This window comes from Echiichthys vipera (assembly GCF_963691815.1).
Source record: "Echiichthys vipera genome assembly, chromosome: 17".
In the NCBI taxonomy this organism is placed as follows: Eukaryota; Metazoa; Chordata; class Actinopteri; order Perciformes; family Trachinidae; genus Echiichthys; species Echiichthys vipera.
The window spans coordinates 1351736-1379606 of record NC_139842.1 but is presented as its reverse complement, the minus strand read 5'-3'; the positions used below and the strand labels follow the sequence as shown (position 1 = coordinate 1379606).

At 45.7% G+C, this 27871-nt stretch overlaps 1 protein-coding gene across 2 annotated transcripts; it reads left to right on the top strand.

Annotated features, from left to right (window-relative positions):
* Positions 1 to 6838: 6838 nt before the first annotated feature.
* LOC310959888 (transmembrane protease serine 9-like) lies at positions 6839 to 27816 on the top strand. Of its 2 annotated transcripts, XR_014593586.1 has the most exons (21): positions 6839 to 6930; positions 11709 to 11729; positions 11862 to 12033; positions 12121 to 12389; positions 12983 to 13131; positions 13211 to 13466; positions 13575 to 13595; positions 13897 to 14068; positions 14156 to 14424; positions 17203 to 17351; positions 17431 to 17683; positions 20416 to 20436; positions 20569 to 20740; positions 20828 to 21096; positions 21685 to 21833; positions 21913 to 22198; positions 22287 to 22464; positions 22988 to 23241; positions 23348 to 23445; positions 24773 to 25938; positions 26007 to 27816. XR_014593586.1 is itself a non-coding variant. In XM_083931410.1 (20 exons), exons 1-20 carry the CDS (start codon positions 6876 to 6878, stop codon positions 25097 to 25099), a joined length of 3540 nt encoding a protein of 1179 aa, XP_083787536.1. In that variant the 5' UTR covers positions 6839 to 6875; the 3' UTR covers positions 25100 to 27816. The 2 variants fall into 2 exon arrangements, 1 of the variants encoding a protein (XP_083787536.1); XM_083931410.1 differs by having other exon boundaries at positions 24773 to 27816.
* The last annotated feature ends 55 nt before the right edge of the window (positions 27817 to 27871 follow it).

The window sequence follows — 27871 nt, the reverse complement described above, 5'->3', positions numbered from 1 at the left end:
CACACGTTTATGCTCCTAGAGGACACTTTAACACACGTTTATGCTCCTAGAGGACACTTTAACACACGTTTATGCTCCTAGAGGACACTTTAACACACGTTTATGCTCCTAGAGGACACTTTAGCACACGTTTAGGCTCCTAGAGGACACTTTAACACACGTTTATGCTCCTAGAGGACACTTTAACACACGTTTATGCTCCTAGAGGACACTTTAGCACACGTTTATGCTCCTAGAGGACACTTGAGCACACGTTTATGCTCCTAGAGGACACTTTAACACATGTTTATGCTCCTAGAGGACACTTTAACACACGTTTAGTCTCCTAGAGGACACTTTAACACACGTTTATGCTCCTAGAGGACACTTTAACACATGTTTATGCTCCTAGAGGACACTTTAGCACACGTTTATGCTCCTAGAGGACACTTTAGCACACGTTTATGCTCCTAGAGGACACTTTAACACACGTTTATGCTCCTAGAGGACACTTTATTTTATACTTGTACTTCAGATTTAAAAACCTTGAGTTTTGTTCTTCTTCTATATTACATTTTCGACCATGTTCAGCAACGTATAAAAAAATAAAACCACAAAAAAAAAGCATTAAAATTGATATAAACATTAAACTCAATGGAAATAAGCTAAAAACCAAAGTCCGCGTCATTGTGTTCTCCTGAAACAAAACCAACACAACCAAACACGCTGAGCAGCTGAAGCTTGACAGCAAACACACAAAGATGCGACACCAGCGACTCACGAGTGGACAAACAAGTTCATAGAAATCACATTTAAGTGTCAATAACAACCAGCAATTATTCCCCTAATGAAGCTTTGAGCTGCTGGACGAGAAGAAGGGAGCGATGAATGCACTTAATCGACTCATTAGTGTCTGTATTAACCGTCATCCGTGCCTCCAGGTCACACAAAAGCTGTAAACGTCCACTCTGAACTGGCTTTTCAGGGCCTTTGGCTTTTTATTTATTTATTTATTTATTTATAGTTTTAATGGTTCAGTGACAGTGGAGACGTGTCTGCTGATGTGTGCACAGTCCGTCACGGATGATGTTCCTGCAGCTGCTGAGCTTTTTATGTTCAACCACCTGCAGCTGCTGAGCTTTTTATGTTCAAACACCTGCAGCTGCTGAGCTTTTTATGTTCAAACACCTGCAGCTGCTGAGCTTTTTATGTTCAAACACCTGCAGCTGCTGAGCTTTTTACGTTCAAACACCTGCAGCTGCTGAGCTTTTTATGTTCAAACACCTGCAGCTGCTGAGCTTTTTATGTTCAAACACCTGCAGCTGCTGAGCTTTTTATGTTCCAACACCTGCAGCTGCTGAGCTTTTTATGTTCAAACACCTGCAGCTGCTGAGCTTTTTACGTTCAAACACCTGCAGCTGCTGAGCTTTTTACGTTCAAACACCTGCAGCTGCTGAGCTTTTTATGTTCCAACACCTGCAGCTGCTGAGCTTTTTACGTTTAAACACCTGCAGCTGCTGAGCTTTTTATGTTCAAACACCTGCAGCTGCTGAGCTTTTTACGTTCAAACACCTGCAGCTGCTGAGCTTTTTATGTTCAACCACCTGCAGCTGATGAGCTTTTTATGTTCAAACACCTGCAGCTGCTGAGCTTTTTATGTTCAAACACCTGCAGCTGCTGAGCTTTTTACGTTCAAACACCTGCAGCTGCTGAGCTTTTTACGTTTAAACACCTGCAGCTGCTGAGCTTTTTACGTTCAAACACCTGCAGCTGCTGAGCTTTTTATGTTCAAACACCTGCAGCTGCTGAGCTTTTTATGTTCAAACACCTGCAGCTGCTGAGCTTTTTACGTTTAAACACCTGCAGCTGCTGAGCTTTTTATGTTCAAACACCTGCAGCTGCTGAGCTTTTTATGTTCAAACACCTGCAGCTGCTGAGCTTTTTACGTTCAAACACCTGCAGCTGCTGAGCTTTTTATGTTCAAACACCTGCAGCTGCTGAGCTTTTTACGTTCAAACACCTGCAGCTGCTGAGCTTTTTACGTTCAAACACCTGCAGCTGCTGAGCTTTTTACGTTCAAACACCTGCAGCTGCTGAGCTTTTTATGTTCAAACACCTGCAGCTGCTGAGCTTTTTATGTTCAAACACCTGCAGCTGCTGAGCTTTTTACGTTCAAACACCTGCAGCTGCTGAGCTTTTTACGTTCAAACACCTGCAGCTGCTGAGCTTTTTATGTTCAAACACCTGCAGCTGCTGAGCTTTTTACGTTCAAACACCTGCAGCTGCTGAGCTTTTTACGTTTAAACACCTGCAGCTGCTGAGCTTTTTACGTTCAAACACCTGCAGCTGCTGAGCTTTTTATGTTCAAACACCTGCAGCTGCTGAGCTTTTTATGTTCAAACACCTGCAGCTGCTGAGCTTTTTACATTCAAACACCTGCAGCTGCTGAGCTTTTTATGTTTAAACACCTGCAGCTGCAGTGTATAGAAGTCAATGATTGTCTCATTGACTTCTATTCTTCTTTAAATGGAAACATAATGTAATAAAAGAATATCAAGATGTATTTATTAGAAGACTTGAAACTAGCGATTCAGATTATAAAGTCATTATAAAAATGATTATTATTTATAATAAAATAGTTTAATTTTCTCATTGACTTCGATACAATCACACTTCTTTATGGAGCTACATCCAGTATTTTCTTTCTGGTCCAAACATGATTTATTCATTCATTCATAAACTCTTTAGGAAAAATGTAAATCAAGAGAGAAGTTCAGGCTCATTTTCTCATTGACTTCTATAAATATCTATTAGACACCTGAAACTATCGATACCAGTTTTGGTGTTTAACGTGATATTTTGATTATTTTCACAGCTTTTTCTCGCTGTCGGACTTTTTACGTCACGTCAAACAGAAGTTGCTGCTTCATCTGTTGCTTTAATTAGAATAAATAATATTTATATATATAAATAATATATATATAAATATATAAATAATCCTGTTGTGAGTGGATCTGATTGTGACAGAACCAGTTTTTCCACGTTCCTGTTGTTTGACGAACCGATCGGATGAGTTGATTTTTGATTTCCTTCCTTCTGAGCAGCTTCTGTTCTGCAGGAACGTCAGTCACAGGGTTAACGTGTGGCTAATCACAGCGACCAGAACATTTACTCATCACTGCACGTGTTCATAATCTATCTCCATTTCCTGCTGCTCTGTCCTTCTGGCTCTTACATTAATAATAATAACACAAAGTGGATTTTATAAAGTGGTAAAAAAAGAGTATTTCTGTGTTCTAACTACTGATAAAAGCACATTTATTTATACAGGACAGTTTAATTCAAAGTGCTTTACATAAAACATTAAAGACAGAAGAAGAATCAACGTTAGTGAAGCGTGAGAAATTAAAACAAATAAAAACGTAACTCTGCACCTGAGTCTTTAAAGGTCGAATCTAGGACGGGTAACTAAACTTTATATAAACCTTTAACATGGGGGTCAAAGTGATCCAGTAAAGAGTCGTTGTGGCTGCAGGTTTCCATTCCAACCAAGCAAAAACACACCTGACTCCACTCATTCAATCACCTGAACCGTCTTCACAAAGGTGATTTTTTTTGGACCAGGTGTGTTTTTGATTGGTTGGAATGAAAACCTGCAGCCACAGCGCCTCTTTCCTGGATCACTTTGACCCCCCTGCTTTAGAAGCTGTGACATCAAATCCGTTTTGCGGCTCCAGACTAATTTTATCTGGTGGAAGAGGCAACACGGCTCTTTTGACAGTAAAGGCTGCAGACCCCCTTGATGAGTCCAAATGATTCATCGCTGACACACTCGGCAACCAACCTGGCAACCCGACCCCTAAAGTGTCCTGAGATAACGTTTGTTACGATTCAGCACTTTAAATAAAACTGAATTGAATTGGTTCAGGATCATCTGGTCTGGATGAACCCTGGGCGCCTCCCTAGGGAGGTGTTCCAGGCACGTCCAGCTGGGAGGAGGCCTCGGGGAAGACCCAGGACCAGGTGGAGAGATTAGATCTCCACACTGGCCTGGGAACGCCTCAGGATCCCCCAGTTAGAGCTGGTTAATGTGGCCCGGGAAAGGGAAGTTTGGGGTCCCCTGCTGGAGCTGCTGCCCCTGAGACCTGATCCAGGATCAGAGGCTGAAGATGAGATGAGATGAATTGACTGCTGGAGTTCTTTTTTGTTGTTGCGACTTTGATCCTGAGACACTAGACGGAGCCGTTCTGCTCCTTCTCCAGATTCAACCTTTACCTCAATTTGACCCGATTTTAAACGATTTCCGGGTCAGAATTTTGTCGATAAATCGATTTCACCCATAAAGTTTTTTACGGTTTAGAAGAAACCTGGCGCTAAACTGACGAGTCGACCTTTTTTAATCCTTATTTCCTTTTTATCCTGAGTTTGTTTGGATCACCACGAGGGTTTGAATCATATTCTAGTCTCATTTTATTTGATTTTGACCTCTGCGTTTTATCTTTCGTCTCATTTGACACATTTATATTTATATATAATAATAAAATCTTCCTGTTTTACGTCCATTCTGTGTCTTTTCTCATGTGGAGCACGTGCTGCGCGTCATTTGGGCGCCATTTCCTGTATGAAAGGTGGCGTGGAAATCAAGTTTATTATTATTATTTTTATTATTATTAAAAGATGAACGCAGCTCTGTCGCCGCTGTGACAATAACACCAAACCTGTTTCGTCGGGTGATTAAAAAGGTGTGTTAAAAAACTCTAAATATGTAAAAAGCTCTGCAGGTGTGAAAAGCTCCGCAGACAGGAGAGTGACAGGAGGTCGGCCGGCTGTCGGCACGCGTCAGGTCCATCCAGACTTCCTGTCTACAGACGCAGGAACGTTCCCCTGGGAGGGCGTTTTGTTTCCGTCCGACACATGTTTAACAAACATGAGCGATGAGTCAACACATGTTTGCATGAAGACATATCTATGAGTGAAGCAGGGCCGGAGCACGGACCCGTCAGGCCGCCGGCTCCAGAGCGCGTGTTCCTGCCCTGTTTCCCCCCTCGCCACATTTCCTCTCGTCTCGCTCGATGACAGAAAGAAAAGCTGCGCAGAACTCGGTCCGTCTTCATGTCCTGAGACGAGCTCGGGTCCTGGACCCGCACTACGATCAGGAACCGCCACCGAGGGAGACGTTCACGAGAACTACGACAAACCACGTCTCCTTTAGTTGTCATAACTTAACCGTCTCCTTTAGTGTCTAAACTTAACCGTCTCCTTTAGTCGTCTAAACTTAACCGTCTCCTTTAGTGTCTAAACTTAACCGTCTCCATTAGTGTCTAAACTTAACCGTCTCCATTAGTGACTAAACTTAACCGTCTCCTTTAGTGTCTAAACTTAACCGTCTCCTTTAGTTGTCATAACTTAACCGTCTCCTTTAGTGTCTAAACTTAACCGTCTCCTTTAGTGTCTAAACTTAACCGTCTCCTTTAGTTGTCATAACTTAACCGTCTCCTTTAGTGTCTAAACTTAACCGTCTCCTTTAGTGTCTAAACTTAACCGTCTCCTTTAGTGTCTAAACTTAACCGTCTCCTTTAGTGACTAAACTTAACCGTCTCCTTTAGTGACTAAACTTAACCGTCTCCTTTAGTGACTAAACTTAACCGTCTCCTTTAGTGACTAAACTTAACCGTCTCCTTTAGTGTCTAAACTTAACCGTCACCTTTAGAGACTAAACTTAACCGTCTCCTTTAGTGTCTAAACTTAACCGTCTCCTTTAGTCGTCTAAACTTAACCGTCTCCATTAGTGACTAAACTTAACCGTCTCCTTTAGTGACTAAACTTAACCGTCTCCTTTAGTCGTCTAAACTTAACCGTCTCCTTTAGTCGTCTAAACTTAACCGTCTCCTTTAGTGTCTAAACTTAACCGTCTCCTTTAGAGACTAAACTTAACCGTCTCCTTTAGTCGTCTAAACTTAACCGTCTCCTTTAGTCGTCTAAACTTAACCGTCTCCTTTAGTGACTAAACTTAACCGTCTACTTTAGTGACTAAACTTAACCGTCTCCTTTAGTCGTCTAAACTTAACCGTCTCCTTTAGTGACTAAACTTAACCGTCTCCTTTAGTGACTAAACTTAACCGTCTCCTTTAGTCGACTGAACTTAACCGTCACCTTTAGTGTCTAAACTTAACCGTCTCCTTTAGTGTCTAAACTTAACCGTCTCCTTTAGTCGTCTAAACTTAACCGTCACTTCTGGACGTCTGTTGATGATGACAATAACAATATTAACATTATTAATATTAATAATGATGATGATGATGATGATGATGAAGGATCCGCCCTTTAATGAAGGAAGGAGAAAATCTGATTTCAGTCACAAGTCAAACAGGTTTCAGTGAAGCTGCGGCTCAGAGTGACAGGGAACAGGCAGGTGGGCGTGTCTGCGGGCAGGTAACATGCAGGTGGGCGTGTCCGTGGACAGGTGGGCGTGTCTGTGAGCAGGTAACAGGTGGAGTGGACGTATTATTGGGCAGGTAAGATGTGATATGGGTGTGTCTTTGGGCAGGTGGGCGTATCTATTGACATCTGGGCGTGTCTGTTGACCGGTGGGCGTGTCCGTGGACAGGTGGGCGTGTCCGTGGGCAGGTAACAGGTGAGCTTTACAGGTCTAGCCTTCTCTCTTTGATGCTTTTAATGTTAAATTATTTCTGCACTTCAAGGGATTGTACTGTAAATTTCGTTGTACTGGTTCAACAGGTGAGGTGGGCGTGTCTGTTGGCAGGTGGGCGTGTCTGTGGACAGGTAATAGATGAGGTGGGCGTTTCTGTGGACATGTAACAGGCAGGTAGGTGTGTTTGACGGAGAGAGGAAGGTTACAAACACGGCGGCAGATCCTCAGGTATGGACACACGGTGATGGCTCTGTGGAAGGTGCTCGGTGTGGCGGCTCTGCTGACCCTCCTCACACCAGGTAAGGACCCTCCTCACTGCACCTCACACCTGCACCTCACACCTGAATCAGCACCTCACACTTGAACCTGCACCTCACACCTGAACCTGCACCTCACACCTGAACCTGCACCTCACACCTGAACCTGCACCTCACACCTGAACCTGCACCTCACACTTGAACCTGTACCTCACACCTGAACCAGACACTCACACCTGAACCTACACCTCACACACCTGAACCTGCACCTCACACTTGAACCTGCAATTCACACCTGAACCTGCACCTCACACACCTGAACCAGCACTCACACCTGAACCTGAACCTCACACACCTGAACCTGAACCTCACACACCTGAACCTGCACCTCACACCTGAACCTGCACCTCACACTTGAACCTGCACCTCACACCTGAACCTGCACCTCACACTTGAACCTGCACCTCACACACCTGAACCTGCACCTCACACCTGAACCTCACACACCTGAACCAGCACCTGAACCTGAACCTGCACCTCACACACCTGAACCTCACACCTGACCCAGGTGTGCGGCACAAGGGCAGGGCAGGTGTGTTTACGCCTCAGCGCTCTTCACAGAAGCACAAACACTTAAACTATTTAAGACACACACCTTTAAAAAGACAAAGCTGCTCAATCCAAACACGTACAGTTTAAAAAAAGGTTCAGGGACAAACAAAGAAACTATTTAGAGTTATTTATAAATATAAATGTGTGTATGTACATGTTTAGATAAATTATATCACTTTATATATTATATGTTACTCCTAAAATTGTATAATTGTATAGTTATATTGTGCATAAATGACAAAGATTACAATAATAATTGGATTAAATCAATGAAAAGTTCATTGTTTTCATGTTTTTACTCTTATTTATATGTTAATTTAACTCATTTACATTTACTCAATTACTGTTTATTATATAAACATATAATATTTCCATTTCCTGCTGCGTTATACTTTTAGCTTTTACATTAATAAAAAACATATAGTGGATTTATTAAAGTAATAAAAACAGAGTATTTCTTTATCTGATCCAAACACGTTCTGTTTAAAAAGGTTTCAGGGACGAGGGAGAAACTATTCTTTATGTATTATATGTTATTTATATAAATGTGTGTATGTACATGTTTAGATAAATTAGATTACTTTATGTATTATATGTTATATTAAAATTGTGTAAATTGTAATTATTGTATTAGTTAGATTTACAAATTGTGCATAAATGATAAAGATTACAATAATAATCGGATGAAATCAATGAGAAAAAGTAAATTGTTTGCATGTTTTTTTCTCTTATTTATTAATTTAATTTAAATCTTTTTGTTTAATTCATAAAATTCAATTCAAAACCGAAACAATAGAAGTTATAAAGCTGAGGCCTGACCCCGGATCAGAGGCTGAAGATGAGATGAAGTTAAATCAGAGAAGTTAAATGTTTAAGATTAAATGTGTTTAACTGTTTACGACAGAAACGAGCAGAAGATTAAATTATTGCACTTAAATGGAGATAAAGTTATTAAACAAAGGAAAGAAGAAGAGAAGAGTCCAGGTGAACCTCTTCATCTCTTCTTCCTTTCTCTCTTTGACGTCTTCATTTCGTCTTTATTTAATTCAAAACAGGAAAATAAAAGTTATAAACCGTTTAAAAAAGCTGCTCTGAGACGTCAAACGTGTGAAAGTGACTAAAATCAGGACGAATAAAGTCCGAGAAGTTTCTAAAACTGTGTGAAATTTAAAGAAGAATCACGAGAAAACCGTAAAAACCTTCAAACGTATTAATATTAATATTTACGTGAGGCCGTAGTTTGTTCGCCTGGTGTCTGACTTTGTGTTGACGCCGTTAAAGTGACGCCATAAAGAGTCTGACAGGTGACGGACGTGAGGCGCAGTGGTTGTCCCGTCACCGTCAGTGTCCAGAAATCATTCAGTCGGACTCAAAGCTTCATTTTTAACCGCTTTAAAAAGATAAAAACACTTCATCTCTTCTTCCTCTCTCTCTTTGACGTCTTCATTTCTTCTTTATTTCGAACAAAAACAACAGTAAATGAAACAAACGACAGACAAGTCTCACATGCTCGACAATAAAACACGATTAACGTGCTTTTTATGAATGAAAGTGTTTTAAATGGATGCAGAGAAACGTGTGTAATGTGATTAAAATTGAGTTTCGCAGCATTAACGTGTTTGTTCTGCTGCAGGAATCGTTTGAATCTGCTTAAATCTGTTTAAATCTGTTTAAATCTGTTTAAATCTGTTTAAATCTGCTTAAATCTGTTTAAATTGCAGAGCTGAGATTCCTTTTTTATGTTCTTTCTGTAGATTAAAGCGACTTTAATCTATATTTTTATAATAACCGGAACATTTGGCATCGATTAAAGAAGCTGAAGTCATTTTAAAGACTCTCTGAATCATCGACATGATCACAATCTGTGAATTAAAATGTGATTTGATCTTTAAAACAAAGCTTTTTTTAAATTATTTTCCTCCATAAGTTTAAAGAGTTTGGCTTTGGTCACATTTGAGCCTTCACTGTCACGTGTTTAAAGTGGCGTTTGTCTTAAAATATGTCATAATTTAGTGTTTTTTAAGTCTTTTTAATCTGATTTCCAGTGGTTTCTATCTTTTGCTTGCTCAGTTTGCTGTTTGTGTTATTTATATTTTAACACTTTGATCACGTGAAGCAGTCTGTGACTTTGTAACATGAGCTTTATTAAATATTATTATTATTTAAAGGGGGGTATTCGGACAGATTGTACCGGATGCATGAACGCAGTGAGACAACAGGGTTCACAGAGTTACGTGTGAACAGTTTCTCCGTCACAGGAGGAAGGAAAACATCCGTCTGTCGAGTGTTGATGCATAAAAACACAGATTTCACGCTGCTGCTGTTTTGCTCCGCCTCTTTTTTGGGGTAATTTTACAGCTTAGACTTAAACTTCTCTTTATTGATCCTTTGGGATGAACTTCAGCAAGGAGATTCAGTTCCAGCAGCTTAAAAAAATACAAGGGAGGTTTTAAAAAATACAGAATAGATAAACAATAAACTCTTAGTCTAATATATGTGAGGTCGAGGTAAAAGTACAAATAAAATCAGGTCCAACACATATGTTTGTTGTCTTGCTACTGCTCTTGACCCGTCCACACGGAGACGCCTTTCCCTGTAACCGCACAACTTCAGTCTGCTTCAGTCTGGTTCAGTCTGGTTCGTTATCGGAGCCTGAAAACAGGATCTTTAGTAACCGGGTCCCAGAGTGTGGTCTGGACGGTGAAACTCCAACCTCCCACCTCCGACCTCTGACCCCGCGGCGTCACATAACAACAAGATGCTGCTGCGTGAGAGGACAGATACGGACCCAGAGGCTGTTTACTGAACTGGACTCTGAGCCACATGCATGGGACTGAATGAGGCCCAGCACAGATTTAGGATCCAGGACCAGGACCAGGACCAGGACCAGAACCACAGCCACATGCATGGGACTGAACGAGGCCCAGCACAGATGTCTCCCTTTTCCCTGATGCTCTGAATAAGGAGCTGAACTGCTCTAGGCTCTGTTTCTAAATCCAGTTCTAAGAAGCTGTGAAAAGTCTCTAAATGTAGTGAGAAAGTGGCGCCTGGGAGTGCTTTGGGACGGGGAAGGGGCTCCCAGCAGCCCCCTCTGCTCAGTGAGGACACTAACTGCAGAGTGAAGGGGCTCCCAGCAGCCCCCTCTGCTCAGTGAGGACACTAACTGCAGAGTGAAGGGGCTCCCAGCAGCCCCCTCTGCTCAGTGAGGACACTAACTGCAGTGTGAAGGGGCTCCCAGCAGCACCCTCTGCTCAGTGAGGACACTAACTGCAGAGTGAAGGGGCTCCCAGCAGCCCCCTCTGCTCAGTGAGGACACTAACTGCAGAGTGAAGGGGCTCCCAGCAGCCCCCTCTGCTCAGTAAGGACACTAACTGCAGAGTGAAGGGGCTCCCAGCAGCCCCCTCTGCTCAGTGAGGACACTAACTGCAGAGTGAAGGGGCTCCCAGCAGCACCCTCTGCTCAGTGAGGACACTAACTGCAGAGTGAAGGGGCTCCCAGCAGCCCCCTCTGCTCAGTGAGGACACTAACTACAGAGTGAAGGGGCTCCCAGCAGCACCCTCTGCTCAGTGAGGACACTAACTGCAGGGTGATGGGTGCATCAGAGTCCAGAACAGCACCAAAGTCTCCACTAAGACCAGAACCAGGGACACGTTTGTCTCTAGGATGGAGGAGGATTTGGAGAGGAACTCTCCGGTGTTTGGATTCTCCACAGCGTCTCCCCGTCTCTTCTTCTCCGTTGTTGGTGTATTTCTGTGGCAGTTACAGCGCCACCTCCAGGCCTGGCATGGGTACTACAGCGTTTGGAGGCGCTGCACCTGGTTTCCTGTGGACGCTCACATTTAAGAGTCGAGGCTTTTTAAGAACGACAGAGATTTTCGATCGTGTGGACGAACCTTTACTGGTCTCTGCCTGACGCTGGACTTCATGTTATTTATAAAATGCTTGTTTTGAGCTGCTGTTGATTTAACGTTTGACATTTCTTTTTCAGCCCTTACCCCCTTTCCCTCAACCTTTGCCATTTGCCAGGACGCATTTGTGAATAAAACTTTGCTCTTAAATAAAATAATAGTCTTAAACAGTGAAGCGTTCACTTGTGTTGCTTCAATCTTGACTGTGTCGTTTATTGAAAGTCTCTTGTGAGTCACGTGTGCACATCACAACATCCATGAGTAAATATCAAAACTGAACTGGTGTTTTCTGTTTTCCAGACTCTGTCGCACAAATAGATGGTGAGTTAAAGTTGAATGCACTCCTTTTTACTTCCTTTCCACCTGTCAACATGTGGTTGGACTTGTGTTTCCTTCATAGTTTCATCAGGGTGAGTATTTGCTGTCATGCTGTCTTGTTGTCCGTCTCTTCAGTTTGCGGTAAGCCTCCGCTCAACAGCAGGATCGTTGGAGGAGAAGAGGCCCCTGCGGGCAGCTGGCCCTGGCAGGTCAGCCTGCACAGACCTGAGGAGTATGGGGGCCACTTCTGTGGAGGATCCCTCATCAACAATCAATGGGTGCTGACTGCTGCTCACTGCTTCCCAAGGTGAGCACTGAGGGAAGAGCAGATTCTTGGTAGTTTTGCTAAAGTGCTCTACTTCTAACGTCTGTGCACTGTTGTGTTTCTCTGCAGCATCAGCACCGATGATCTGATTGTGTATCTGGGTCGTCAGAGTCAAGAGGGATCCAACCCCAATGAGGTGTCTCGGACGGTAACACAGATCATCAATAATCCCAACTTCGACTCCAGTACTTTTGACAACGACATCTCCCTCCTGAAGCTCTCCTCACCAGTGAATTACACCGACTACATCATGCCCGTCTGCCTGGCAGCTTCAAACAGCACCTTCTTCAGCGGCACTGACTCCTGGATCACCGGTTGGGGAACCATTGGATCTGGAGGTGGGTCAGGAGGAAACTGGGATATTCTGAGATATTAAAGGTTGAATATGGAGAATGAGTAGATGGAGAACACCGCCATCTAGGGTCTCAAGAAGGTAGTCGCAACAACAAAAGGTAATTCCAGCAGTCGGGTCGCCAGGTTCGTTGCCGATTGTGTCAAGTGATGAATCAAACAGAGTAACGACTTTGACAACTTTGACTACTTTAACGAGTCTGGCTGACAGTTAGCGTTAGCCGTTAGCGTTAGCCGTTCCAGCTAAGTGCAGATGAAAGTGATGTTAGCATCAAGGAGCAGCGTAGCCATGTGGGCGTGCGTTTGAATGGCGTTCCTCTCCTTTCTCTCAGTTCATGGAGTGAATGCTCGGCCTATAGTGACTCTGGTTGTTGCCCGTCTCCGCTCACTCAGCTGTTGCTTCTGCTTTTAAGATGTAGCTTTTAATAAAGATTCTACAGATTCAACCTTTAAACGCACAAATGAGTACCACCTTCCTTTACCCATGGGCAACAACACGTTTGAATATTTCATAAAACAGCACAATACAACAGATATTTGCTGCAAAGAGCTTCTGTAAACTGTGTTTGTGTCTCTGTAGTTCCCCTTCCTTCCCCACAAAACCTGATGGAGGTGGAGGTGCCGATTGTGGGGAACAAACAGTGTTACTGTGACTACGACGGAGGATATGATATCACAGACAACATGATCTGTGCCGGGTTACGTGAAGGAGGGAAGGACTCCTGTCAGGTGAACATCTTTACACCTGTGTCCGTCAGATTTCTCCTCCTGCAAAGATTCCCTCTGTTAAATGTTTCTTTCCTTAAAGGGGGATTCAGGCGGGCCACAGGTGAGCAAGCAGGACGGTCGCTGGATCCAGGAGGGAGTCGTGAGTTTTGGAGTAGGTTGTGCGTTACCTCAGATCCCAGGAGTCTACGCCAGAGTGTCCCGGTACCAGTCCTGGATCATCAGCCATATCACCAGCAACCAGCCAGGCTTCATCACCTTCACGTCCGATGGGACCGACAGTGACCTCAACGTCACATGTTCAACTCCAACCACTCCTCCATCAGTCACAATCAACGGTAAACGATGATTTTAACTTAAAAGGGTGATGCATTTCCTGACTATTGCGTGTGCATTTGAACGGTGATACTGTTGTTTTACAAGTATTTTTGTTTTCTGTTTTTCAGAGTCCATCGCACAAATAGATGGTGAGTTCAAAGTTTAGTGCACTCCTTTGTACTTCCTTTCCACCTGTCAACATGTGGTTGGACTTGTGTTTTCTTCATACTTTCATCTTTGTTAGTATTTGCTGTCAAACCCAATGAAAGCAATGAACATGTAGACTATCTATGAAATGTGAAAAGTCTTGCCTCTTTACCTCAGGACTGTTGGATTAGACTCACCTGAGAGCATCGCAGGATCAAAACCAAGAGTTAGAGTTTATAATCTTAGGAGGTGGCGATCCAGGGAGAGTGTTGCTCACCGTGTTCTTATTGTCCGTCTCTTCAGTTTGCGGTAAGCCTCCGCTCAACACCAGGATCGTTGGAGGAGAGGAGGCCTCTGCGGGCAGCTGGCCCTGGCAGGTCAGCCTGCAGTACTCTGGGTTTTTTGGGGGCCACTTCTGTGGAGGATCCCTCATTAGCAATCAATGGGTGCTGACTGCTGCTCACTGCTTCCCAAGGTGAGCACTGAGGGAAGAGCAGATTCTTGGTAGTTTTGCTAAAGTGCTCTGCTTCTAACGTCTTTGCACTGTTGTGTTTCTCTGCAGCACCAGCACAGATGATCTGATTGTGTATCTGGGTCGTCAGAGTCAAGAGGGATCCAACCCCAATGAAGTGTCTCGGACGGTAACACAGATCATCAATAATCCCAACTACGACTCCAGTACTTTTGACAACGACATCTCCCTCCTGAAGCTCTCCTCACCGGTGAATTACACCGACTACATCATGCCCGTCTGCCTGGCAGCTTCAAACAGCACCTTCTTCAGCGGCACTGACTCCTGGATCACCGGCTGGGGAACCATTGGAACTGGAGGTGGGTCAGGAGGAAACTGGGATATTCTGAGATATTTCATCTCATCTCATCTTCAGCCTCTTATCCGGGGTTGGGTCGCGGGGGCAGCAGCTTTAGCAGGGGACCCCAAACTTTCCTTTCCCGGGCCACATTAACCAGCTCTAACTGGGGGATCCTGAGGCGTTCCCAGGCCAGTGTGGAGATCTAATCTCTCCACCTGGTCCTGGGTCTTCCCCGAGGCCTCCTCCCAGCTGGACGTGCCTGGAACACCTCCCTAGGGAGGCGCCCAGGGTTCATCCTTACCAGATGAACCTGAACCACCTCAACTGGCTCCTTTCAACGCAAAGGAGCAGCGGCTCTACTCCGAGTTCCTCACGGATGCTGAACTTCTCCCCCTCTCTCTAAGGGAGACTCCAGCCCCCCTCCTGAGGAAACACATTTCGGCTGCTTGTACCCGCCACCTCGTTCTTTTGGACATGACCATCGGTGAGGGTAGGAACGAAGATTGACCGGTAGATCCAGAGCTTTGCCTTCCTCAGCTCTCTTTTCGTCACAACTGTGCGGTAGAACGACTGCAGCTCCGCCCCCGCTGCTCCGATTCTTCGGCAAAACTCACGCTCCATCATCCCCTCACTCGTGAACATGATCCCAAGGTACTGGTACTCCTTCACTTGGGGTAAGGACTCATTCCCTACCTCGAGTAAGCAATCCACCTGTTTCCTGCTGAGAGCCATGGCCTCAGATTTAGAGATGCTGATCCTCATCCCGGCCGTTTCACACTCGGCTGCGAACCGATCCAGTGAGTGCTGAAGGTCACTGACCCACGACGCCATCAGGACCACGTCATCTGCAAAAAGCAGAGACGAGCTTCCCCTCCCCACCATGACTACGCCTCGATATTCTGTCCAAGGAAATCACAAACAGGATTGGTGACAAACAGTATCTCCCGGGGGACCCGGTCATATGCCTTCTCCAGATCCACAAAGCACTTGTGGACTGGATGAGCACACTCCCAGACCCCCTCCAGGATCCTTGCGAGAGTGAAGAGCTGGTCCGTTGTTCCACGTCCAGGACGGAATCCGCGTTGTTCCTCTTCAATTTGAGGTTCGACAATAGGACGAACCTCCTTTCCAGCACCTTGGAGTAGACTTTACCAGGGAGGCTGAGTAGTGTGATACCCCTGTAATTGGCACACACCCTCTGGTCCCCCTTTTTAAATAGGGGAACCACCACCCCGGTCTGCCACTCCCTTGGCACTGTCCCAGACTTCCACGCAATGTTGAAGAGACGTGTCAATCAAGACAGCCCCTCCAAACTCAAAGCTTTCAGCATGTGTGGATGCAGCTCATGGATCCTGGGGCTTTGCCTCTGTGGAGTTGTTTTCTTCCTCAGTGACTTCTGTCAGAGATGTTGACGATGATCCCCATCAGCCTCCAGCTCTGCCTCTACAAATGAGGGCACCAGCGTCCCGTCCTTACTGTAAACAGCTTGGACGGTTCCCCGTTTCCCCCTCCTGAGATGTCGAATGGTTTTCCAGAAGCACCTTGGTGCCGCCCGAAAGTCCTTCTCCATGACTTCTCCACACTCCTCCCACACCCGCTGCTTTGCCTCTGACACAGCAGAGGCTGCAGCCCTTCTGGCCTGTCGGTATCTTGCAACTGCCTCCGGAGTCTTCTGGGATAACATATCCCGGAAGACTCCTTCTTCAGTCGGACAGCTTCCCTGACCACCGGTGTCCACCACGGTGTTCGAGGGTTACCGCCCCTCGAGGCACCTAAGACTGTGAGGCCACAGCTCACCGCTGCAGCTTCAGCAATGGAAGCTTTGAACATCGCCCACTCCGGTTCGACTCCCTCAACCTCCACAAGGATGCCAGAAAAGCTCCTCTGGAGGTTTGAGTTGAAGATCTCTCGGACAGGGGCCTCCTCCAGACGGTCCCAGTTCACCCGCACTACTGGTTTGGGTTTACCTGGTCTGTACAGAATCTTCCCCATCCTCTGACCCACTCATCCCCAGATGGTGATCAGCTGACAGCTCTGCCCCTCTCTTCACTCGAGTGTCCAAAACATCCGGCCTCAGATCAGATGAGACCATCACAGACTGGATCCTGGACCTTTGGCCTAGGGTGCTCTGGAACCAGGTCCACTTCTGAGCCTCCTTCTGTTCCAACATGGTGTTTGTTAAAGAGGATCCAGGACCAGCACACAAGTCTAACACCAGACGCTGGGGTTTAGATCAGGGAGGCCGTTCCTCCCAATCAGCCTCTCCAGGGGTCTCTATCGTTGCCCACGTGGGCGTTGAAGTCTCCCAGCAGGACTCTGGAGTCCCCTACTGGAGCCCCATGCAGGACTCCATTCAGAGTCCCCAAATAGGCCGAATACTCTGAACTGCTGTTCGGTGCATCTGCACAAACAATAGTCAGAGTTTTCCCCCCTACCACCTGCAGGCATAAGCCCCAGGCTTCCTCCGGGCAGGGTCTCTCTTCCTCGTTGTTCCATCGAGTCTTTGTGAACCATTCTTGGTCCAGCCCTCGTCTGAGACCACTCTGCCATGGGAGACCCTACCAGGAGCACTAGGCTCCAGACAACACAGCCCTCAGGTTCACAGGGACACACAAACCTCTCCACCACGATTAGGTGATGGTTCCCGGAGAGGTATTCTGAGATATTAAACGCACAAATGAGTACCACCTTCCTTTATCCATGGGGCAACAACACTATTGAATATTTCATAAAACAGCACAATACAAAAGATATTTGCTGCAAAGAGCTTCTGTAAACTGTATTTGTCTCTCTTTAGTTCCCCTTCCTTTCCCACAAAACCTGATGGAGGTGGAGGTGCCGATTGTGGGGAAAAGACAGTGTAACTGTGACTACGAGGGACGATATGAAATCACAGACAACATGATCTGTGCCGGGTTACGTGAAGGAGGGAAGGACTCCTGTCAGGTGAACATCTTTACACCTGTGTCCGTCAGATTTCTCCTCCTGCAAAGATTCCCTCTGTTAAATGATTATTTCCTTAAAGGGGGATTCAGGCGGACCACAGGTGAGCAAGCAGGACGGTCGCTGGATCCAGGAGGGAGTCGTGAGTTTTGGATTAGGTTGTGCGGTACCTGAGAAACCAGGAGTCTACACTAAAGTGTCCCGGTACCAGTCCTGGATCAACAGCCATATCACCAGCAACCAGCCAGGCTTCATCACCTTCACGTCCGATGGGACCGACAGTGACCTCAACGTCACGTGTTCAACTCCAACCACTCCTCCATCAGTCACAACCGGTGAGGGACTGTCACGTCCAGACTTTGTAAACATTGATTCTTTTTTAAAAGATGATGTTTTTGGCCTTTCATGCCTTTATTTAGACTAACTGTTAACTGGGTGATGCGTTCACTTCCTGTTGTATTTGCATTTGAAGCCTTGCCGAGTACATGACATCGTTATGGTTATTCATAAAATTATACAACTTTTCTGGCTTTGTAGTACTCTTGGTAAAGACTCAACTGAACTTCATGTGTAAATTCAGCGGAGTGCCCTTTAACTTCTGCTGTTGTAATGTTTCTGGGACATTAAAACATCCGTAGAGACCTGAGAACAAACAGTAGTAGCAGTAATGAAACTTAGTAGTAGAGTGGTATCTTGGTGCAGATGATGCCTGCCAACACCGCTCTTGTTGCATACAAACGGTTTATTTAAAAAAAGCTCAGTGCTCATGTTTCCTAGAAAACTTGGAGACTCTCCGGACAATATGAGAAGATCTGCAAGTTCTTATAGAGAGAGAGAACAAAGAGAGGAAAGAGAGAAAAGAGTGATCTCATGCAAAAAGGGGGGTGACCTGAGGGGTTCCCCACTTGAGACCCTTTCTCCCCCAACACATCATGTGAGCATATCCGGCTTTTAAGTCGTGACGTAACACCCTTTCAAAATATGATTCCCTGTCCGAGCCTCAGTGCCGTGTTCCCCGTTGTTTGAACAGAACTTTAAAAAACAATGTAATTGTCATTTGAAGTCTTTCTTATCGATGAGAAAGACGTCTAACCGACCACAGAGGTGATCCTCACTGTTCACATGTTCGTCCGTTGTTTCTGGTTTGTTTCAACGGAACGTTTGGACCCGGAAATCATATTTTGAAAGGGTGTTGCGTCAGACTGAACAGACGGATAGGGCTCTACAGTAGCATTAGTATCAGTCGCAGCAGCAGCAGCAGCAGCAGCAGCAGCAGCAGCAGCAGCAGCAGCAGCAGCACTAGTATAAGGTTAGTTATACCTCATATTCTGTGATTGTCATGTTGTAAACTCTGTCAGACAGATGTCATTAACCATCCTGTCAGTGCAGACGCAGTCAGTGGACATTCCCATCCATCTGTCATCCGACATTATGATGGTTACACAACTAAAAGATGACACGCTTAAAGAGAAATATGTCCCTCCTTCCCTGTCTGGACTATGTGGGTTGACATGAAGCTTGACAACAGTCGCGGCAGTAAAACCAGTTTGATGGGACTTCCTGCCGCCACACAACAGATCCGTTAAAACGCAACAATGTGCAGAAAGTCATGCAGAGAATGCGAACACCCACTCACTCATATATGACCCGGTGTTTGTCAAGGCTACAAGTGCTGTCATTACTCTTCATGGACATTAAAGGCACTTTTTAAAGTCACGGTTTAATGTCGACACGACAGATGATGCCGTGTTATGTAATGTTTACATATGATCATCCAAGCATGTCTTTGTTCCAGTGTTTGCACTGAAAACAACTCCTTTATGTCCATTGTTAACTGGGTGGGGCTCCACTTGCACTTTATTCTGTTTTCTTTTTCCACCGATGAACTTTGATTTTAATTTTAGTTGCAATAGTGAAACATAGCGTCATGTTAAAACAGTATATATATAAGTAAGGTTTGTAGTGAATATGAAAAATGAAGATTATTAAGTAAAAGTAAAATCATCTGTGGCTCTGAATAGAATATTCTAATAACACTGTTGCATTGTGGGAAATGTAGGATCCCATGTTTTTGGAGTCTAAGGGCGCACTCACACTGTGCCTCCGTCCCGTGCCCCGTGCTTTAGGGTCCTTGTCCCCCCCTCCAGGCCCGTTTGTACTCACACTACCTGGGCCTCGGAGAATGCTTCTTGCTGCCTATACGTCATCACGCCGTAACACGTCACACGCATTGATGACGTCATGGCGATGCGTGGCTTTGTTTCCAGATCTTTCCGTAGACCTCTGAGTTTTTGTGCGTCTTGTCGACTGTTTTTGAATCTTTTCATCGACCAAATCTGCAGTAAACACTCCACCTCCGCATCACACCAACGTGAACTTTTCACCGCCATTGTTTGAAATGTCCGCGCATGGTCCCTCCTTCTTTTTTCTACGTCCCAACAGGCACACAGGAAATGACCTCAGAACCGCCGTAGGCCTCGTGCTCGTACACGTGCGCACGCTCGTGCTCGTACACGTGCAAACGGCTCCGCTAAAGCCCACCTCTTTCTAGCGGCCCGCTGGCTGCAGTTATGTGCGGAGCGGTTGCACTCACACTGGTCAAACGTACTAGGCTTTAGCTGAAAAAACGGTTTTGGCACGGGACAGAACGACAGTTTGAGTGCGCCCTAAAAGTCACAATTTTGTCTTCTTTTGTTTCTTTAATCGTTTCTTTAAACTTTGGTGAGCTCCATAAAAATGAACCTGCTTCACATCAAAATGATAATAATGACGTTTATTTCTATGGTAGCTTTTATTAAATGCAGCTCAAAGTGCTTTACAACAAAACAAACCAATAACCAGCATTTAGAACAGAAAACACACGAAACGAGAAACAACGCAATCATAAATAATAACGCTTGTTATGAAACAAGATAATAAAGATTAAAAAATAAATATATTTTGAAATACAAAAGCCATAAAACAGCTATGAGACATAAAAGAGATATCACATGATGGTTAGAAGTGGATCCATGTTCCATTTACATGAGTAAATATCAAAACTGAACTGGTGTTTTCTGTTTTCCAGACTCTGTCGCACAAATAGATGGTAAGTTAAAGTTGAATGCACTCCTTTTTACTTCCTTTCCACCCGTCAACATGTGGTTGGACTCGTGTTTCCTTCATAGTTTCATCAGGGTGAGTATTTGCTGTCATGCTGTCTTGTTGTCCGTCTCTTCAGTGTGCGGTAAGCCTCCGCTCAACACCAGGATTGTTGGAGGAGAAGAGGCCCCTGCGGGCAGCTGGCCCTGGCAGGTCAGCCTGCACAGACCTGAGGAGTATGGGGGCCACTTCTGTGGAGGATCCCTCATTAGCAATCAATGGGTGCTGACTGCTGCTCACTGCTTCCCAAGGTGAGCACTGAGGGAAGAGCAGATTCTTGGTAGTTTTGCTAAAGTGCTCTGCTTCTAACGTCTTTGCACTGTTGTGTTTCCCTGCAGCACCAGCACAGATGATCTGATTGTGTATCTGGGTCGTCAGAGTCAAGAGGGATCCAACCCCAATGAGGTGTCGCGGACGGTAACACAGATCATCAAAAATCCCAACTACGACTCCAGTACTTTTGACAACGACATCTCCCTCCTGAAGCTCTCCTCACCGGTGAATTACACCGACTACATCATGCCCGTCTGCCTGGCAGCTTCAAACAGCACCTTCTTCAGCGGCACTGACTCCTGGATCACCGGTTGGGGAACCATTGGATCTGGAGGTGGGTCAGGAGGAAACTGGGATATTCTGAGATATTAAAGGTTGAATATGGAGAATGAGCAGAACACCGCCATCTAGGGTCTCAAGATCGTAGTCGCAACAACAAAAGGTAATTCCAGCAGTCGGGTCGCCAGGTTCGTTGTCGATTGTGTCAAGTGATGAATCCAACAGAGTAACGACTTTGACAACTTTGAAGACTTTACCAAGTCTGGCTGACAGCTAGCGTTAGCCGTGAGCATTAGCCGTTCCAGCTAAGTGCAGATGAAAGTGATGTTAGCATCAAGGAGCAGCGTAGCCATGTGGGCGTGCGTTTGAATGGCGTTCCTCTCCTTTCTCTCAGTCCATGGAGTGAATGCTCGGCCTATAGTGACTCTGGTTGTTGCCCGTCTCTGCTCACTCAGCTGTTGCTTCTGCTTTTAAGATGTAGCTTTTAATAAAGATTCTACAGATTCAACCTTTAAACGCACAAATGAGTACCACCTTCCTTTACCCATGGGGCAACAACACGTTTGAATATTTCATAAAACAGCACAATACAACAGATATTTGCTGCAAAGAGCTTCTGTAAACTGTGTTTGTGTCTCTGTAGTTCCCCTTCCTTCCCCACAAAACCTGATGGAGGTGGAGGTGCCGATTGTGGGGAAAAGACAGTGTTACTGCGACTACGCCGGACGATATGATATCACAGACAACATGATCTGTGCCGGGTTACGTGAAGGAGGGAAGGACTCCTGTCAGGTGAACATCTTTACACCTGTGTCCGTCAGATTTCTCCTCCTGCAAAGATTCCCTCTGTTAAATGATTCTTTCCTTAAAGGGGGATTCAGGCGGACCACAGGTGAGCAAGCAGGACGGTCGCTGGATCCAGGAGGGAGTCGTGAGTTTTGGATTAGGTTGTGCGTTACCTGAGATCCCAGGAGTCTACGCCAGAGTGTCCCGGTACCAGTCCTGGATCAACAGCCATATCACCAGCAACCAGCCAGGCTTCATCACCTTCACGTCCACTGGCACCGACAGTGACCTCAGTGTCACCTGTTCTGGCCTCCCACCACCTCCAACAACCCCCGCTCCAAGCACTGTCCCTCCAACCACCACAGTCAAACGTGAGTGTCATTTCCACCCTCGTACAGTTGGGTAGTTTACTTTGCTGGGGGCAAATTCCAATCAATCTGATTGTGATCCTTTCCCCAGCTGTGGTCTGCGGCCAAGCCCCAAAGAATTCCCGCGCTCGTATTTCTGGAGGGAGCTCGGTGGCGACGGCTGGGATGTGGCCATGGATGGCGAGTCTACAGAAGAATGGAAGTCACGTGTGTGGCGGGACTCTGGTGGCCGTTGACTCGGTGTTGAGCAACGCCAACTGTTTCTCAAGGTAAGTTCTCAAAGACATGAAATATGCAGCTTTCTCCTTCAGCGTAACGTTCATGTAGAAGACTACGTGAAGAACACACGCACTGCTCCTTAGTGGTCGTGACCCTGGATTTGCCTCTGAGACTCACCTCCTCACAGCCTATACTAACTTTAACCATTCAAGGCCAACGCCCAACTTCAACCTATACTAACTTTAATCGTCTAACTTTAACCATTCAAGGCCAACGCCTAACTTCAACCTATACTAACTTCAACCATCTAACTTTAACCATTCAAGGTCAACGCCCAACTTCAACCATCTAACTTTAACCATTCAAGGCCAACGCCTAACTTCAACCTATACTAACTTTAATCGTCTAACTTCAACCATTCAATATCAACGTCTAACTTGAACCATCCCTTGAGACTTTTGTAGATCTTTGTTTAGGAAACAGCCAAAGAAGCTTTATCTGTAAAGGTCCGGTCCTTGTTTTTAACCAATCACATGTCTCTCCTCGGTAATTGAGCTCATTTTTCTCCCACAGTTCTCCCACGCCGTCTGAATGGACCGTTGTGTTGGGTCGGTTGAAACAGAAAGGATCCAACCCCTTTGAGGTGACCGTTAATGTGAAAAACATCACTCTAAGCAACCTGACCGGGTCCAACGTGGCAGTGCTGCATCTGACGACCACACCGACCCTGTCCGACTACATCCAGCCCATCTGCATGGACAACGGGCGCACCTTCGCTGTGGGCACAACGTGCTGGGCTGCTGGCTGGAGTTCTGGGCATGGAGGGGGTGAGTAACGGCAACTCTCTGCATCCTTTCACCTCTTTCGTGTCCTGGGTTTGATTCAGATGCTTCATTTCTCACCACATGATTGTTTTTTTTTTCACAATTTCAGAGGAACAAGTTCTGCAGGAGTTCCAGACCTCGGTCGAGGATTGCGGGAGCACGTCGTCGAGTGACAGCATTTGTACGGGAACCTTCACAGTGGAGAATGTGAGTAACAGGATCCTGCTCTCAAACAGGAGAGAGGTATCAAACTTCTCCTCTAACTCTCTCGTCCTTTAAGGCAAAAGAAAGTGTTGTCCATACAGAGTTCTGCAGGAACGGGTCCTGAAACCTGGGAATGAGTCAGCGTCTTTGCACTTCCTGTTCCCTCATCTTAAAGACTGAGGCTTGGAATGTGTTTTCGGTTCGATGCCTGAGATAAGACAATATAACTCAAGCGAACAGAGATTTTAACATTTGGATCCACGGTATAAAATCCTTGCCTCATGAACCCGTCCTGATCTCTGAGCTCCGTCGAGTTTCACTCTCAGATCAGTCTGGTGACGTTTGAGCAGCGACCGAACCAATCACGTTGGTTTCTTTGGTGGATTGAAGTGAAACAGAAGAGACTGTTGAGTGTAAACAACATGGAGGCTTCCACGGATGAGATGAGCAGCTATGGAGCAAGCCGCTCACTAACTCTATGTTCTCTGGATCCTTCTGTTGAATATGGACCGGGCTCCTGAAATTGGGCCTTTGATCCGTAAATTCACGTTAAACACAAAGGGAAAATCTCCTTTACCCACATGTTGTTTCCTTCCTGAGCTCCCAATCAGCCTCTCCAGGTGTCTCCATCGTTGCCCACGTGGGCGTTGAAGTCTCCCAGCAGAACTATGGAGTCTCCTACTGGAGCCCCATGCAGGACTCCATTCAGGGTCTCCCGAAATACTCTGAACTGCTGTTCGGTGCAAATGCACCAACAACAGTCAGAGTCCCCCCCCCCACCACCTGCAGGCGTAAGGAGGCCACCCTCTGGTCCACCGGGGTGAACTCCAACACGGTAGCGCTCAGCCGGGGGTTTGAGAGTCTCCCCACACCCGCCCGGCCCCTCACACCCTGGGCCCCTCCAGAGAAGACCAGGGTCCAGCCCCTATCCAGGAGTACGGGTCCAGATCCAGACTGTGTGTGGAGGTGAGCCCCCCAGATCTAACTGGGAGCTCCACCTCCCTCACAAGCTCCGGCTCCTTCCCCCACAGAGAGGAGACGCTCCACGTCCCCAGAGCTTCTGCTGCCTGTGTCTGGTCCGTCGAGGCCCCTCACCTTCACTGCCATCTATGCAGCAGCGCAGCGACCCCAGCGGTTCCTCCTGTGAGTGGTGGGCCCACAGGATGGCCCGGCCGGGCTACTTGGCAAACCCGGCCACCAGGCGCTCGCCGGCTTGTTCACTTCCAGTACTTCTGTGTTTTAGTTTTTGTAGTTTCACGAGAAGATGTGACTGTATGTCCACAAGATGGTGAACATGTGTGTGTGTGTGTGTGTGTGTGTGTGTGTTCAGGGTGATGCTGGAGGTCCGGTGATGTGTAAGCTGGACGGCTCTTGGTTCCAGGCAGCGGTGTTGTCAGCTGACAGCTCGTCCAGAAAGAGACGAGAGTCGGTGAAGGTCTTCACCAAACTGAGCACCTTTAACGACTTCCTGTCCACGACGGTGGGGTTCTTGCCTTCCTCCACCAACACCTCCACCAACACCAACACCAACACCACCGCAGCTCCCACCAACATGAGCGCCACCACCAGCGGGAGCGCTCCTGCTCACTCCTCCTCCTTGTTCTTCTTCTTCTTCCATCTTCTCGTCTCCTCCGTGTGTCTTCACCTCTTCTTCTAGAACACTTTCACTGTAAATAGCGTTTACATGATGTGACGAGCACAGATGAATGTAAACAACCTTCACTTTGAGAGAGAACTTGATTCTTGTGATGATATTAACAACGTCAAATCAGCATAAAACGGACAAAACTCCCAGAAAGCACTGCAGTAAATAAGAAAGTTAAATATCGTTACTGTGTCACCGGTCGGGCGCCGTTGGCTGGTTTAAACTCTAACAGGACGGATCCGTTCTGCTGCAGTTTACGGTCTTTTCCTGTTTGATCTGCACCAAAGTGCAAGTAGAATTAATTTACACACTTGTAAGAATCTCCAGGTAAATTTTATATTAGTACATGAACGTTTTTGTGTCAGATTAGTAAAATAAAGTGAGTTTAACGAGAGAAAGCAGTCAGAACGTTTGGGCGACGCTCAGCCTGAGCAGCTCAGGTGCTGCTGTACATTCCGCTTTATTTTGGAGCTGTTAAAGCATGGGCTTTTATTGTGAAGGGCTGAGGTTTGGTCCTGGATGTTTGGACAACATTGATGTTGATGTGGACGAGCAGCAGCTCCAGTGTTTACGGAGAGGAGCTCTAAAGGGTTAGCATGCGGCTAATTCAGCGTGTTAGCATGTTAGCGTCCTTTTGAGCGCTCTGGTTCACACAAAGATAAATCAGGACGTTCAGACCAGATTTGGTTCCTAAGAGAAGAAGTTAGACTTTAGTTTAAAAACATTAAAGGAACTCTGAACGTTACAGCATCATTTATATCTGGAGATAAACAGAAACTTTGGTAGAGTTCAGTCAGAAACGGTGCGTCTGGTGACACAGATCCTTTACTTTTGTTAGCATTTATAAAAACGTCGTCTGCCCTTTGTAAACGTTCCCGCACACGTCCATAAATGATGATTTAATCGCTTTATCACAGAGTAATGTGCCGTGGTGCTTTGGTGCAAATCAATAAACGTAAGAGAAAACTAAACTAAAGCACCGTAACACAAAAACACAAATCTAGAATAGGAACATTTACAATAGAAACATGAAGGAGAATCAAAAACTACACCTACAACACCAGAACATGTGTTTTTAAATGAAGGAGCTGTAGAAATGTGTCAACGTTTGTTATATGAAGTATAAAGAAAATGTGCAATAGAGAAATAATAAGATGTAGGGTGAAGAGACGTGCACGTGTACAGGGGAGGTGTTAGTTAACTCACGTCTGTGTCAAAAACTGCCATAAATATATATATGAATGTATTTTTTTAGTTTAATGTTCGAACCATCATCAGAACTGATCATAAATATGAATTCAGTGTCACAACTGTGACGCTTTAAAGCAGGGGGGGGACACAGTGATCCAGGAAAGAGTCGCTGTGGCTGCAGGTTTTCAGTCCAGCCAGGCAAAAACACACCTGGTCCAACAAGTCAGCTGTGTGAAGACAGTTCAGGTGATGTGTGAGTCGAGTCAGGTGTGTTCTTGCTTGGCTGGACTGAAACCTGCAGCCACAGCGCCCCCCTTTACTGGACCACCCTGACCCCCCTGCTCTAAATGCTTTGATGCTTCGTGACAGCACTTATTGGTCCTGCGGTAAATAAACTACAGTTGTGATGAGGATCGACCGCGGTGGCTGTAAACGTTTAAACATTTGTGTCCTTCAGCGTCTGAAGACAGGAAAAACACAACAGGTGTTTTAAAAAGGAGCTGAGACGTGTTCCTGAAGCGTCGACGCAGCAAAAACGATCGAAACATCGTGAATTAAAAAGACAAAAATGTCCTGAGACTGTAAAATGTGAACTGTCGTCACTGCACGATAACAGCAAACATGCAAACTGCTCGATGTGGGAACCTGCACATGTTTTATTATCTTATTATTATTGAATCAGTACAACGTGTGACCTCTTTGTAATATATATATATATTATTTGTGTCTCTCTGTGGTGATCCAGACTTTATGAACACGTCCTAAAATGATTATTTGTCTTGTACATGAAAGGTGATAGTGATGTTTATTGATTTAACTGCAGATTTAATCATATTTTGGAGGTTTTTAAGGAGCAGTGGCGTCGATTAGCCTGTTTCCTCTGCCTCCTATTCTCTGCAGCAGCTCATGTACACAGAGCGTATGTGTTATAAAAGTTACTTCAGCTGCACTTGAAATAGAAAATTGCCAACTGAACGTCTTGCCGAAGAATACGCCGCTCCTGCAAATGTCTTTCTGTCGGAATAATCTGATTTTAAATGAAGTCAAATGATGTCTGTCTGCTGGGTTTAGTGGCGTTTCAGTGACACAGAGACGATGTTGTGTGTGCGTCTGCGGCTGAGCTTCGTGCTCTCAGTGGCCACTTTATTAGGCACAGGTTCAGTTTCTGCACGATGACTTTAAACTGTATCGAGTTAAACAGAGAGTTTAACGTTAAACAAGCATAAAAGAGTCGACTCTGAACGTTTGTTGACTGCCGGAGCTTTAAGTGAATCGTTCATCATCATGTGTGATGAAGACTGAGGCAAACTGATGCATTTAAACAACATTTCACACTTTATCAGAAACCAGAATGTGTCAAACAGCCAAACACCTTCTAACGTTCACGTCTGGTGTTGTTCTATGTTTTGTTAGTTATCAGGTTCCTGCGGCCTCACTACGGCACCAAACGAGGCGTAGTCTGCCGCTGAAAGTAGTCCCCGACACACGCACTAACCCCTCCTGTTTCTCTGATTAAAAACAAACAACAACAAATGAAACTTGTGTGTTTTTATTCACATCTTCAGTGGGAACCGACGTGTTCGGAGCGGGAGA

Excerpts from the sequence above, each read along its gene's own strand:
- LOC310959888 (XM_083931410.1), top strand. The coding sequence starts at position 6,876 with ATGGCTCTGTGGAAGGTGCTCGGTGTGGCGGCTCTGCTGACCCTCCTC. Across the intron at positions 13,596-13,896 it reads GTCCATCGCACAAATAGATG|TTTGCGGTAAGCCTCCGCTC; the intron begins GTGAGTTCAAAG and ends CCGTCTCTTCAG. Across the intron at positions 21,097-21,684 it reads GGGAACCATTGGATCTGGAG|TTCCCCTTCCTTCCCCACAA; the intron begins GTGGGTCAGGAG and ends GTGTCTCTGTAG.